This window comes from Helobdella robusta (genome assembly GCF_000326865.2).
Source record: "Helobdella robusta unplaced genomic scaffold HELROscaffold_55, whole genome shotgun sequence".
NCBI lineage: Eukaryota > Metazoa > Annelida > Clitellata > Rhynchobdellida > Glossiphoniidae > Helobdella > Helobdella robusta.
Genome location: NW_008705295.1, coordinates 42,058 through 54,682, shown reverse-complemented (window position 1 = coordinate 54,682; position 12,625 = coordinate 42,058). Strand labels below are relative to the sequence as shown.

The window sequence follows — 12,625 nt, the reverse complement described above, 5'->3', positions numbered from 1 at the left end:
TTTTACAATACATTCAACTCACAAAATTTGTTAAATTAATTTGACGTCTTATTTTCAGCGTCTGTAACATTTGTAACAACCCTAAATATAAGAACCTTGGCTGCAACTCTAATTTTTATATTTTTTGATGTTGACATTTAAATTAAATAGAATTACAATCAGCGATAGGTTGAGAAGTCCCTCGATTAGGAGCGTCGTCTGTTCGAGCTGGCTATCCCAAGGAGCGACTTCATTGCGTAGTGGTAGTGTGAGATTGATTCTGGGCTCGTCTCACGGAATGGCGATATCCAATTTAGGTTTCTACTAATTGACGATCCTGTGGCTACATTTACTTTTTGGTTTTAAATTTTTATCTATATTTTGAAATTTATTTCAGGGCTGTTGTTGTGACTGTGAGTTGTAATGCGTATTGTATGTGCACTTATTTATCTGTTGATATTGACGGGTTTGGTTTGATTTGATTTTATTAGTTTTAAATAATGTGTATGTTTCTGATTGGACAGCCCTTTTAAGGACACAAGATAAAAATTTTTATTAATAACTGTTTAATAGTGTGAACAATTGACATACTGCTAAACACATTTGAGTATTAGTATTATCAATTAACTGAACATTTTTTTGAATTATTATTGTCAGTTTGAAAGTTAAGATAGATGATGAGATATACAAATTATTTAATAATTTATACAAATTGGGTTACAAAAATTGTTGGTAATAATAAATTTGTCTTATATTAATAACACGTTAAGAAGTTACTTGTATGAAAAATTTTCAACATTGGAAAAATTACGGAACTAAATGAAATGCAATAGCATTTACATCAACGAAACATAAAATGTGTAAGAACAAATATTGATAAGACCATTAACTATCCAACGCTAGAAATTCGGTAAATGTCCTAAATTACTATATATATATATATATATATATATATATATATATATATATATATATATATATATATACACAAATACGTACATACATATTTTAGAGAGAGCAACTAAATGTCTGTCTGTGCAATCAATCAAATAGATTAACGTTGGAACCAGATATTGATAATAGTTCCCTCATAGCTTTTATCAACAATTGGCCATGCATACATACATACACACATACATTCATACATTGAATACATACATACACACATACACAAACATACATATACATTCATACATACATACATATAAACATACATACAAACAAACATATATACATACATAAATACATACCTATATACACACAAACATATATACATACATACATAAATACACATATAATGAAATCACGCCTGTTATTTCATTTCAAATGAGAGTGAACCACCGATCGTCATGCCGATATTCACGTTAAATATTATTATCAAGATTTTTAAAAACACAGAACCTACTTTTTAAAATGTTCACACGTTCGATTTTCCTATTATTATTATCAAATCTCTTAGTCAGAAGTTTGAAGAATCTTAATGATCCTCAGATTTTAAAGCCATCATTTTCTCCATTAACGTCATTGAAATACACCATGGTACGATCTTCCTTGATGTCCAACTGTTATCCCGACGCATCAGAAACAACACAATACTCCGTAAGATCAGTGCAAAGATGTGCAGCTCATTGCAGCGTCCTACCGACCTGCAGAAGATTCAATTATTATTACCAGAGTAATGTCTATGGAACTGCTGGAGATTGTCGCTTGTTTCCATCTTCCAACTGCCACCATGTTCCTCAAATCAATGGATTTCTTGCTTATGTTAATAATGGTCGGTCGTATTATTTCAATTTCTTTGATAGGAAATGTAATTGAAATTTGCAGTGTGAAATGAAACTAAAGTTGTTGCATATTAAATTGAAAAATTAATTTTTGAAGATTTGCCGTTGATTTATTTAATTTTGCTTTCAACGTAGATGAGCAGGTTACGGTTCTTCGAAACTAACAAAAACTACTTCAGTTTTTAAAGGCTTATTTTTTATTCCGGTACTTTAAACAAATACAAACGTATTAAAGTAATTGTCATAATTTATTTATTATTTGTCAAATGTAAAAATTTGCTTATTCAATAGATTTCAATTCATATGCAAAAAAAAGTCTAATCTATATGCTTCCATTTCCCAAACATATAATTGATATTTATCATGAATTAGCATATTAAATAATATTTTAGCTCCGTGGGATGCACAACAATTAATCATCGAAACCACAACAACTACTGCATCTTCACATCTCGGCTACAACTGTGGCTCGATGGATCCTTGCAAAATCTTCAACAATCGAACAACTACTGTGATAGAGTACTTTTCTCACTCCGACAGTGATAAATTTATTCAATGTGACGGAACCACTTGTAATGTGAAAACATGCCCACCTGATTCAATTAATTGCGCAAAGCCTTAGGTAGTTGGACGCCCTTGGCAAAAAATTCGGTGACCCCAAACGACATTTTTTTAAAAACTATCAAAATGTAGATAATGTATTTATCATATAATGTAGATGATGTATTAATTTCGACGCTTGTTTTTTGAATGCTAGATGTTACGCTAACAGCTGTTTAGATCAGTGCTTCTCAAAGTGGTGGTCCGCGCACCTTTGATGGAAAGATTTAACTTATAGTGGTGATGATGATGATGGTGGTGGTGGTGATGATGATGGCCACGATGATGATGATGGCTACGATGATGACGCTGATTATATTAGTCGTCCCGGTTATATTAGCGTTGGCTCTATCGTTAAAAATGATTATTACATCTACGACGATGAGCATGACGACGATGAGGATGAAGATGATGATGACGACCAAAACGCTGATGATGACGAAGAAGGTGATGAGGAAAATATCTTTTATGAATTTAAAAATTTTGATTCCAGTAAGATCAATAGTGGGAACGATGATTTTGAAATTTATAAATTTAAAACTAAATTGTCGAACGGGTTCTCTTACATCTTCATCTTGATCGAAAAGTTCGCGTGATGGGTGGTTTATTGATTAAGATTGCTATAATTTCTATCCATTTATTTGTCATCACTTGTATAACTTATTTTTATTACGATGCATTTGAATAAAAATTAATAAATGTGAACTATTGCCTTCATAATGTTGTTGTAGTCTGTTGTAGTTTTTAAAACTTGTAAAAATAGGTAGGCAATCTTTACAATTTTTTAAAAAAATAGGTATCATTTATTGTAAAGAATAGTTTCATATATAAAGTAAAGTAATGTACTTCTAGAGGTATCTGAAACGTTGTAAAATAAGAGTTAAGAAGTCATGTTTAATGCTTTTATGTTTACATCAACGGTAATATAAACATCATTTTTTTAAATTCGGTGCAAGCAAATATTGATGAAATCATTATAACCTTTTATGCTAAAGCTTCTTCCAGTGTGAAAATCAATCAACTACTTGGAAAGAAATCGCTTAAGCCTTCGATAAATATTTACTAATACACAAAGAAAGTGTCAAGGAAATAGCAACAAAAACGTTTTTCTAAAAATATATTAACAATTTTTATAACCAACTCTAACATTATATTTTTATTTCTTTATTCTTAAATGTATAAAAACTCACAAGTGCAGTTATGATATAGACATTTCATATATCAATCACATATACATCCATTATAAAAAATCATTCACATTAATTCAATAGTCCACGTACACGGTGTAGCTATAAAAAAAGAAACACAGGCTTTGAGTTAGCCGGATTTAAAATTCATGTGGTTTTGGGATTCATTTTACAGGACAATTGTAATCAAAAAAATAAAAGTTATACAATTTTTTCTCTATAATAGTACTTGAAACTTTATTACCTAAAATGTTTATACGGTCAGTTTTTTATTTAACACTGTCAAATGTTGTGTTAAGCAGTTCTAAAAGTTATGATGATGCGCTAAGTGGTAACATTTTCGAGCCATCAGTTATTCCAATTTCACCATCATCATCAATCTACACCAAGATACCAGTATCACCATCGTCCACTTGTTATCCCGACGCATCAGAAACAACACAATACTCCGTAAGATCAGTGCAAAGATGTGCAGCTTATTGCAGCGTCCTACCGACCTGCAGAAGATTCAATTATTATTACCAGAGTAATGTCTATGGAACTGCTGGAGATTGTCGCTTGTTTCCATCTTCTAACTGCCACCATGTTCCTCAAATCAATGGATTCCTCGCTTACGTCAATAATGGTTGGTCATAAAAGTAATTTATTCGGTAATTGGAGAAAATTAATAAAATGAATTTTAATTTAAACATTATGAGTATTTTGTGAAAATTTGCTCAGATTTGACACATCACAGGTTGCGTTTATTTAACATAAAGTTGAGGTTATTTTCAGCAAAAGTTTTTATTAACTACGTGAGAAACACGAATATGACGACTCATTTTTGTAATTATTATTATAAACTGGCATGTAATTTTAATGCAATTTTTTTTAGAAATATTTAAAGTAACAAAATGCATTCTTTTATTTAGTAATTTCCATCTTATGAATTATTTTCATAAACTATTCTTATCGAGGCTTCTTAATTGGGCATTGTTCGTCGGAGGCTGAATTGAGCAAACTTTCAACCCCTGAAAAAACTTCCGTTGCGAGATAGACATACGCAAAAATATGTCTCCAAGTTATATCACATCCGCGGCCTAAATTACTATTGAAATATTTTTTTGAGTCGTGTCAACAATATTAAAACAATCGAAACCCTATAGGCCAAATTTGTTTTGTCATTCGAAAAAATCACAAATTTTCATCTTCTAAATTTTTTCCAGCTCACAAAAAATGATGTTTACATTATAAGCAGTTAAATAATATTTTGATTTAAGCATTTTTTTATACGCTATTATCAATCACTGAATCAACTGTATCAAAAACCAAAGAACCTCTGACAACAGCAACAACCACTAATGAACTAACATCAACAACAGCAATAACCGCCAATAACCTACCAACAACAACAACAATAACAGCAAAAACAACAACCACCTCCAATGAGATACCAGCAACAACAGCAATAATTACAACAACCACCAACGAACCAATAAAAACAATTGCATTATTCATCACCATTAACCCACTCTCAACAACAGCACTAACTATCGTCAATGACCTACCAAAAACAACAACAATAACAGCAAAAACAACAACCACCTCCAATGAGATACCAGCAACAACAGCAATAATTACAACAACCACCAACGAACCAATAAAAACAATTGCATTATTCATCACCATTAACCCACTCTCAACAACAGCACTAACTATCACCAATGACCTACCAACAACCACAGCAGCAACAACAACCACAACAAATAAACAACCAACAACAACCATCACTACTCCAAAACAAACAAAATCAGTTGTTATGCGTGGGGATGAATGTCACCTCTACAACCCCTGCCTGGTTGCAGGTAGTCATCCAATAAATAGTCCAGCCAACATGTTCCCTCACATCGACCCAGCCTACTTCATCCAGTGTTCAAACGGAATATGTCACGTCAAGCCCTGCCCATCTGACACTCATTTCGACATTAGTTTGAAGATTTGCACAAGAAAGTAGTTAAGATCACGTCGGCAGGCATAAACCAATCAATTTGAGACAATTTTTTATTTTAAAATACGGTAAACAATGTTATTTTTTTTACTTTAATGTATATATATATATATAATATAAAATTATATATATATATATATATATATATATATATATATATATAGGGTTAAAACAGTCAGAAATTCAATTATTGATGAAAATCACAGCATGTTCGGCGTTAGTTAACTCCCTGATTAACTTTTCGATTTTTCTAATTGTTGATCGTAAATCATTTACAAGTTTCTTGTGTTCAACGCAACGTATCAATTCGAACACCGAAAATGGAATAGGGATACCGAAGAAAGCTTTTTTGTTCTATCGTGCATAAAATGATATATATACATACATACTTATAACGGAAATTTGATCCTACTTCTCCGATTTTGAAGTCTTTCCAGTGGCTTCCTGTTAAAGAACAAATTTTGTTCAAACTTGGAGTTTTAGTTTGCAGATGTATGAACAATCTTGCACCTGAAAAGAACTTAGCAAATAAATGTAACAGAGCTTCAATGATTCGTTTTCATCACAGTTTAAGGTCATCAAGCACGAACATCCTACATGTTAAGAAGATTAATTTGAAAACAGCTGGATGAGGTTTTGAAGTTGCTGGACCGACATTTTGGAACAGTTTCCCGAATGATGGAAGACAACCTGTATGTATAGAGAGAGAGAATGTGGATAAAGTTTGCACCTGATATCCCAGAGCGCATCTCATGTATGCAACGTTTAGATGGTTGAATATAATTTCTTACTTATTAATTAATTTTTTTTTCATTTTTGTTTTATTTGTTTCCAATCTCAGACATTTTTTAGAAGAATTACGTTAAGAAGTTCGTTTGGTTTATGACATTCGATTTAATATTTTTGAACAATTAGTTTACATTAGAATCGTGAACAGTTAATATACTTTAGAATAATTATTTTTCGTTTGCTGTTATTCTAGGGACTATGGGATCGTTTATCTTTTGTCGTGTTGTTTTAACAATTGATCGCTTGATTTACATTTACACTTTTGTCGTCAATATTTTTGTGACTATACAAGCCATAGTGGGCTTCTGATTTTTTTTAAATAAAATGTTTAAATGTTCAAAATGTTTAAAATATCGGTTGTCATGAGAAAAGGTTTAAGTTAGTTTTTTTGAATTTTCATATTTTTGTCGCTGATTGCCTTCTATATTTCATCGAATTTTAGTTTTATTGTTGACGGAATATGTAACGACATGCCCTGCCCATCTGGTGCTCATTTTGACAATGGCTTGTTGAATAGCACGGGAAAGCATGTCAGACCACGCCGGCAGGCATGGACCAATCAATTTGATTTCGTTATTTAAGAATACGGTAAACAGAAATTCTCATCTAAAATTAATTAAAAAAATGTACTAAAAATCTTTAAAATAACAAAATATTTAATTTACTTGTTAAAAATATTATAAACATACACAATTACACATAAAAAAAAATCTTAAATTTACCAACCGATCAATTGGCACGCGAACAATTGGCATGGAACCATGAATTTTATTGCGGTTGGTTTAACATTGTTTGTCATTTAAATCATTAAACCATTAATTATAGAGAACAATTATTATTTTATTTATAATCAATAAAAAAATTTCTCTAAATATCAACTTTCAGTCGAAAAGTTGTTTGTTTTCCATCGAAATATTCGCCGACAAGTTCGCATTGATGACCTCTTATAATACATGAAATTTTTTATTCTGCAAAATTATTGACCGTGACCACTTATGAACATTAAACGTGCATTCGAAATGTACAATTGTACACGTCAGACTATGATTTGTATGTGTGTGTGATGTGTGTTGCATGTGTGTTGTGTGTGTGTGTTGTGTGTGTGGGGTGTTGTGTGTGTGTATTATTTTGATCGTCACATCACACATCATACGTTTGATGCACTCTTACACATACATAAATGTTTTGACTGACGATTTTTTCTTCATTGGCAAAACGTTCAGATTCAGGGGTGAATTTTAAAATTAGCTATCATGGCTTTTGTATCGTAATCTGTTTCCTATGTATATTTTATTATACCATAAATTATGTTTCTTAATAATAAATTGTCATTAATCTATTAAATTAAGTTGTCTACATTTTCTTTTTATCTACAAATTTGGCTTGCCTGATTTTTTTATATAATAAATTATTACTGATAACAATTTTACATTTTGGAATTTAATGATAAGCCAAAAAAATAAAACAAAAGTTATTCGAAATTTATTTGATGGACATTTTTAACATTTCTTGTTTAATTTATGATACAACAACAATCTACTTTAAAACTAAAAGTTATTTAAAAAACATAAAAACAATAGAACATGATACCTATCATACATTTCGACAGTGGTTTCAATTCTTGGAAAACGAAAAAAATATAAATATCTTTATTCAAAACAATCTGATATCAAATATCAATTTCTTTCCTATTTATAACGTACTGTTGAAATAGCTTTGATAGAAAATAATTATTTATAAATAATGCTTATTTATGAAAATATTTTAAAATTTATTTTCTTCATTCTCGTTCTTAATGATATTTCATACAAATGCCTTTGGACATTGTTCCATATTTCACAAACAATCGCAAGTCAAATGATGTTTTGCCTCATTCATTTCATTTCATGTCTAACTAACTTCTTTTGTTGAGCAATTTCTAAAAACATTATTCACATTGTTTCTTCCTCATTTTCCTTCTCGTTCTGTCTCTAAAATACGAAACGACGCAACATTTCGTACAAAAATATTTTGCAAATTATATATACACATAAATACATGTAGGTATATTACAATATTTTTATGTGTATTTTTGTAAGTACGTTCGTTCGTTCGTTCGTACGTACGTACGGTATGTATGTATGTATGTATGTATGTATGTATGTATGTATGTATGTATGTATGTATGTATGTATGTATGTATGTATGTATGTATGTATGTATGTATGTATGTATGTATGTATGTATGTATGTATGTATGTATGTATGTATGTATGTATGTATGTATATATGTATGTATTTATGTGTATGTATTTATGTGTATGTATGTATGTATGTATGTATGTATGTATGTATGTATGTATGTATGTATGTATGTATGTATGTATGTATGTATGTATATATGTATGTATTTATGTGTGTGTATGTATGTATGTATGTTTGTATATATATATTTATATATATATATATGTATATATGAATGGATAAGCGTGAATGTAATATGTATATATATATATACATATATTCATACAAGTGTATAATATTTATAAATAAACATTTTCGAAAATTGGGTAAACTGGAATCTTCTTAGAATGAGTGCTTGAGGCGATTTCTAAGCTATTTAAAAACTAACATCGCAACCACTGCAGACGTTTATTTGAATTTGTTTCCTTGAAAATTAAGATGATGACAAAACTCGAACTGCACGACAAAACTTCCATGACCATCACTACTAGAGCAACCCTTGCTACCTCTACAGCAACTTTAATAACCCTATCCTTCATTTTATCAATCGCGTCCTCATCATCAATCTACACCAAGATACCAACAGCACCATCGTCCACTTGTTATCCCGACGCATCAGAAACAACACAATACTCCGTAAGATCAGTGCAAAGATGTGCTGCTCGTTGCAGCGTTCTACCGACCTGCAAAAGATTCAATTATTATTACCAGAGTAATGTCTATGGAACTGCTGGAGATTGTTGCTTGTTTCCATCCTCCAACTGCCAGGATGTGCCTAGCATCACAGGATTTTTAGCGTACGTTGATCACGGTTAGTCGTAAGTAAAATCACAAAACCTATCCCTGAATTAATTTAACATAAAATATTCATTATTAAAATGATATAACGCTATTTATTCTTTGCACTCATTATTCATCATCAATTTTGTTTTTTGACTTTTCAGTTGAGCACATCCACGCAACATTAAAGAATCTTTTTTCTGTTTTAGAAATAACGTTATTAAACAAACATAACATAATTAAACTAAATTTAAACTTAAATTTTATTTTATAAAAAAAGTTGAATCGAAAATAAATAGGAACTATCGTAATGATATGGAAGCAAGGCTCAGCAATTCAGATGCAGCACTCAAGTAGCAAGCCAAAATTAAGAAAACCGAAAATTAAGATTAAGAAATAAAAGAAAATCATAGAATAACAAAAGGAAAAATAAGATAAAAAAAACTGTTTAAAAATGAAGAAAGTGGATGAACAAGATGGAAGGGTATAAATTTAAAAAAAAAATTTAAATAGAAGACTCATAATTTAGTGAAAAACTGAAAATAATAAAACTAACTAACTAATACACCTGAAAGATTTATAAGGGCGAAGATGGAAGCATCCTTACAGAAAGCAAACAGATTAAAGATAGATGGATAAAATAATTTATAGCAAGAACTGGGAGAAAGATGGATCACCAACTTTGCTAATGAGTAACTCACACAATACAACAGGAAATTTTGGAAGACGGAAAATGGGCAAAAGAATTGTGCTCCTCAATCCAACTACTATGTAGGTTAATTGAAAAAGTGCGACCTGAAAAATTGCAATAATTATCGATCGAGAGCATTAATTTTTCTCATATGAAAGGTTATCTATTTTTCGGGATTTCAAAAAGCATTTAGCTTGGCGTGGCAAGAAGGGTTGTGGATAGCTTTTGGAAAGTGTGATAGTATCGGATAAACTGAACAATTTAAAACTATCATTAAATATTTGATTAATTAACAACTTTAATAAACTTTCAATTAAGAATTATCCAACATAACATTACAAATCAAAAGAATCATTTAAATAAAATGTATTATACTCCTTCAAGGCATGCCGAACCCAACAAGCACCACTACAGCGAGCACTTTGAAGACCACAACAACTGCACCATCCTACGATTGCCTCACTGTCAACCCTTGTCTGAATGTTAATTACGCGACTAACCCGAGCGGGTTATACCCCCACGTGAACACCAACATGTACATCCAATGTTCCAACAACATTTGCTACGCTAGGAACTGTTCGTCAACTTTACTTTATGATGACTCTAAAAAAACTTGTGCTTGATGGCGCGGATGAGTTCATGTGGCCATTAAACACTATGGGTTTTTTTTGTTAACATTTGGTCATTTAACAACTTGTGAGCATCTAACACCGTGTGGTCATGTAATACAATGTGATTTTTTTTAAATTACCAATACAAACGATTTAAAGAATGTTGCTAATGAATATCCATATTCAATGAGTTAATCTTTTGTTTTTTTTTATGATTTTGAATGTTTAAATGATTCGAAAACCCAGATACATCTGAGCCGTTGTAAATCATTTCGGTAATTTATCGTAAAGTGACGTCATTTTTTTAAATTTTCATAATTATAAACAATTGTAAAGTTTTAGTTTGTGTGTTAACAAGAGAGATAACTGCGTGTAAGCAATGGAGTAACGAAATTTTATATAAAATAAATATACACAAACATGTGGTCGACACACATACACATGCACACTTGTGGCCATTAGAAACTCACATAGTACTGTATATCCCACAAACAAGTATAAAATTGTTTTAATTGTTATAACTGTAATTTATTATTGTATACTTTTTAAAGCTTTTGGATGTTTATATTGTTTGGTACTAAAGACACGTTTTTAATATTTGCTTTATTGAAAAAAAAATTTTGTTTTTGGTGTAAAAAATTGCAAAATGGGAAGAATAACGCAGGAATGAATTAAAAAAATGGGAAATGGGAATTTTCTGGAACGTTGTCATAAATGAGAATTCTGGAGGTATTCGGGAATGACAAACGAAAATGGGAGTAAATTGGGAACAAATTTAATTCCTGTTCACCTCTAATTGAAACATACCATCCATATTCTAATATTAATGATTGTATGTTTGTTTTTTGTTATTTATTTATTAAATAAAAATTTATCAAGTCAAATGCAATAACATGTGACAGTTAAATGTTTATTAGTTATACGTTCTTTATTTGTTGCAATAGGAATCAAGCATTTCTATTAAATGTTCGTTTTTATTCTATAGAAGAGCCATTGTTGTCCATAAAATTTTTCAGCTTTAACTGATGATGGATACAACTTATTATAGAAAATTTAATTTCTGAAAATTTAGTTAAATACGTTTTTGAAAAGCAAAGTTTAAATCAAATCATTCACAAACTGATGAAACTGTTGATGCCTTCAATTGATTATAATCATAATTTAATTACATTGCATCAACTTTACAATTTTTAAAAATCAAAATACATCTTTGCTAAACTCCTGGTTATAACGTACCAAATGATAAACTGACAACAATCACATTATCTTCATAATCTCTTGCATTTTCGACAACATTCCAACCCTCAACTCCTATCTAACTCAACTACTAATCCACATCAACCTGTTAGCAAGTCTTCTGCTCCCAATGAAAGTTTTTTATTTTGTTCGCTATCTCTGTGAAACAACTTACCCTCCTCTCTTGCCGAGAAATAGCCATAACTAAATCTAATTAAAAACCATTTGAAGCTGGTTTCGTCGTCAGGCATTTGGGTGCTATATCGATGGCAACTTACCCTTAACGACCCTCACGTAAGCATGGGGCACTGTACAAATTACATATTATAATTATTATTATTTTGTTATTGTTATTATTATTATTATAATAATAATAATTATTATTATTATACGGTTTGAATTGGTGCATTGAAACATGTTGAATGGGCAACAACGAGAAACGTGGCTCTTCCTTATTTCCAGAACTCAATGTTGATGCACGAAAAATTGTTCAAGTGAAGTAGCGAATATTTTTAGAGTATATTCTTTGGGACTTTTTTAAAATGATGTTTTTTCCAAGGACTGAAGTTTTTGTCTTAAAAAAAGTTAAGTGATCCATTCTGTTGCTTCAAGTACTACATTTTATCCTTAATTACGATGCACTTGAAATTATCTCAAGAATTGTAAGTAACTCTGTTGAAATATTTTTAAAATAAATAATCTTTTAAAAGGAAAATGCACCACGTGTCAAGTGCAACGTTCAATGATTTCTTCACTAA

General features: G+C 30.6%; 3 protein-coding genes across 3 annotated transcripts; all 3 read left to right on the top strand.

The window, feature by feature from the left end:
• Positions 1-1,392: 1,392 nt before the first annotated feature.
• Positions 1,393-2,385, top strand: HELRODRAFT_179529 (hypothetical protein; the record flags this gene model as incomplete). The annotated part of the gene is made up of 2 exons (XM_009028370.1): positions 1,393-1,753; positions 2,156-2,385. The coding sequence occupies 2 exons, from the start codon at positions 1,393-1,395 to the stop codon at positions 2,383-2,385; spliced, it is 591 nt and encodes a 196-aa protein (XP_009026618.1).
• A 1,414-nt stretch (positions 2,386-3,799) lies between these two features.
• Positions 3,800-5,543, top strand: HELRODRAFT_179528 (hypothetical protein; the record flags this gene model as incomplete). The annotated part of the gene is made up of 2 exons (XM_009028369.1): positions 3,800-4,175; positions 5,344-5,543. The coding sequence occupies 2 exons, from the start codon at positions 3,800-3,802 to the stop codon at positions 5,541-5,543; spliced, it is 576 nt and encodes a 191-aa protein (XP_009026617.1).
• A 3,447-nt stretch (positions 5,544-8,990) lies between these two features.
• HELRODRAFT_179527 (hypothetical protein) lies at positions 8,991-10,643 on the top strand (the record flags this gene model as incomplete). Its single annotated transcript, XM_009028368.1, has 4 exons — positions 8,991-9,360; positions 9,610-9,682; positions 10,043-10,104; positions 10,405-10,643. 4 exons carry the CDS (start codon positions 8,991-8,993, stop codon positions 10,641-10,643), a joined length of 744 nt encoding a protein of 247 aa, XP_009026616.1.
• Positions 10,644-12,625: the final 1,982 nt, after the last annotated feature.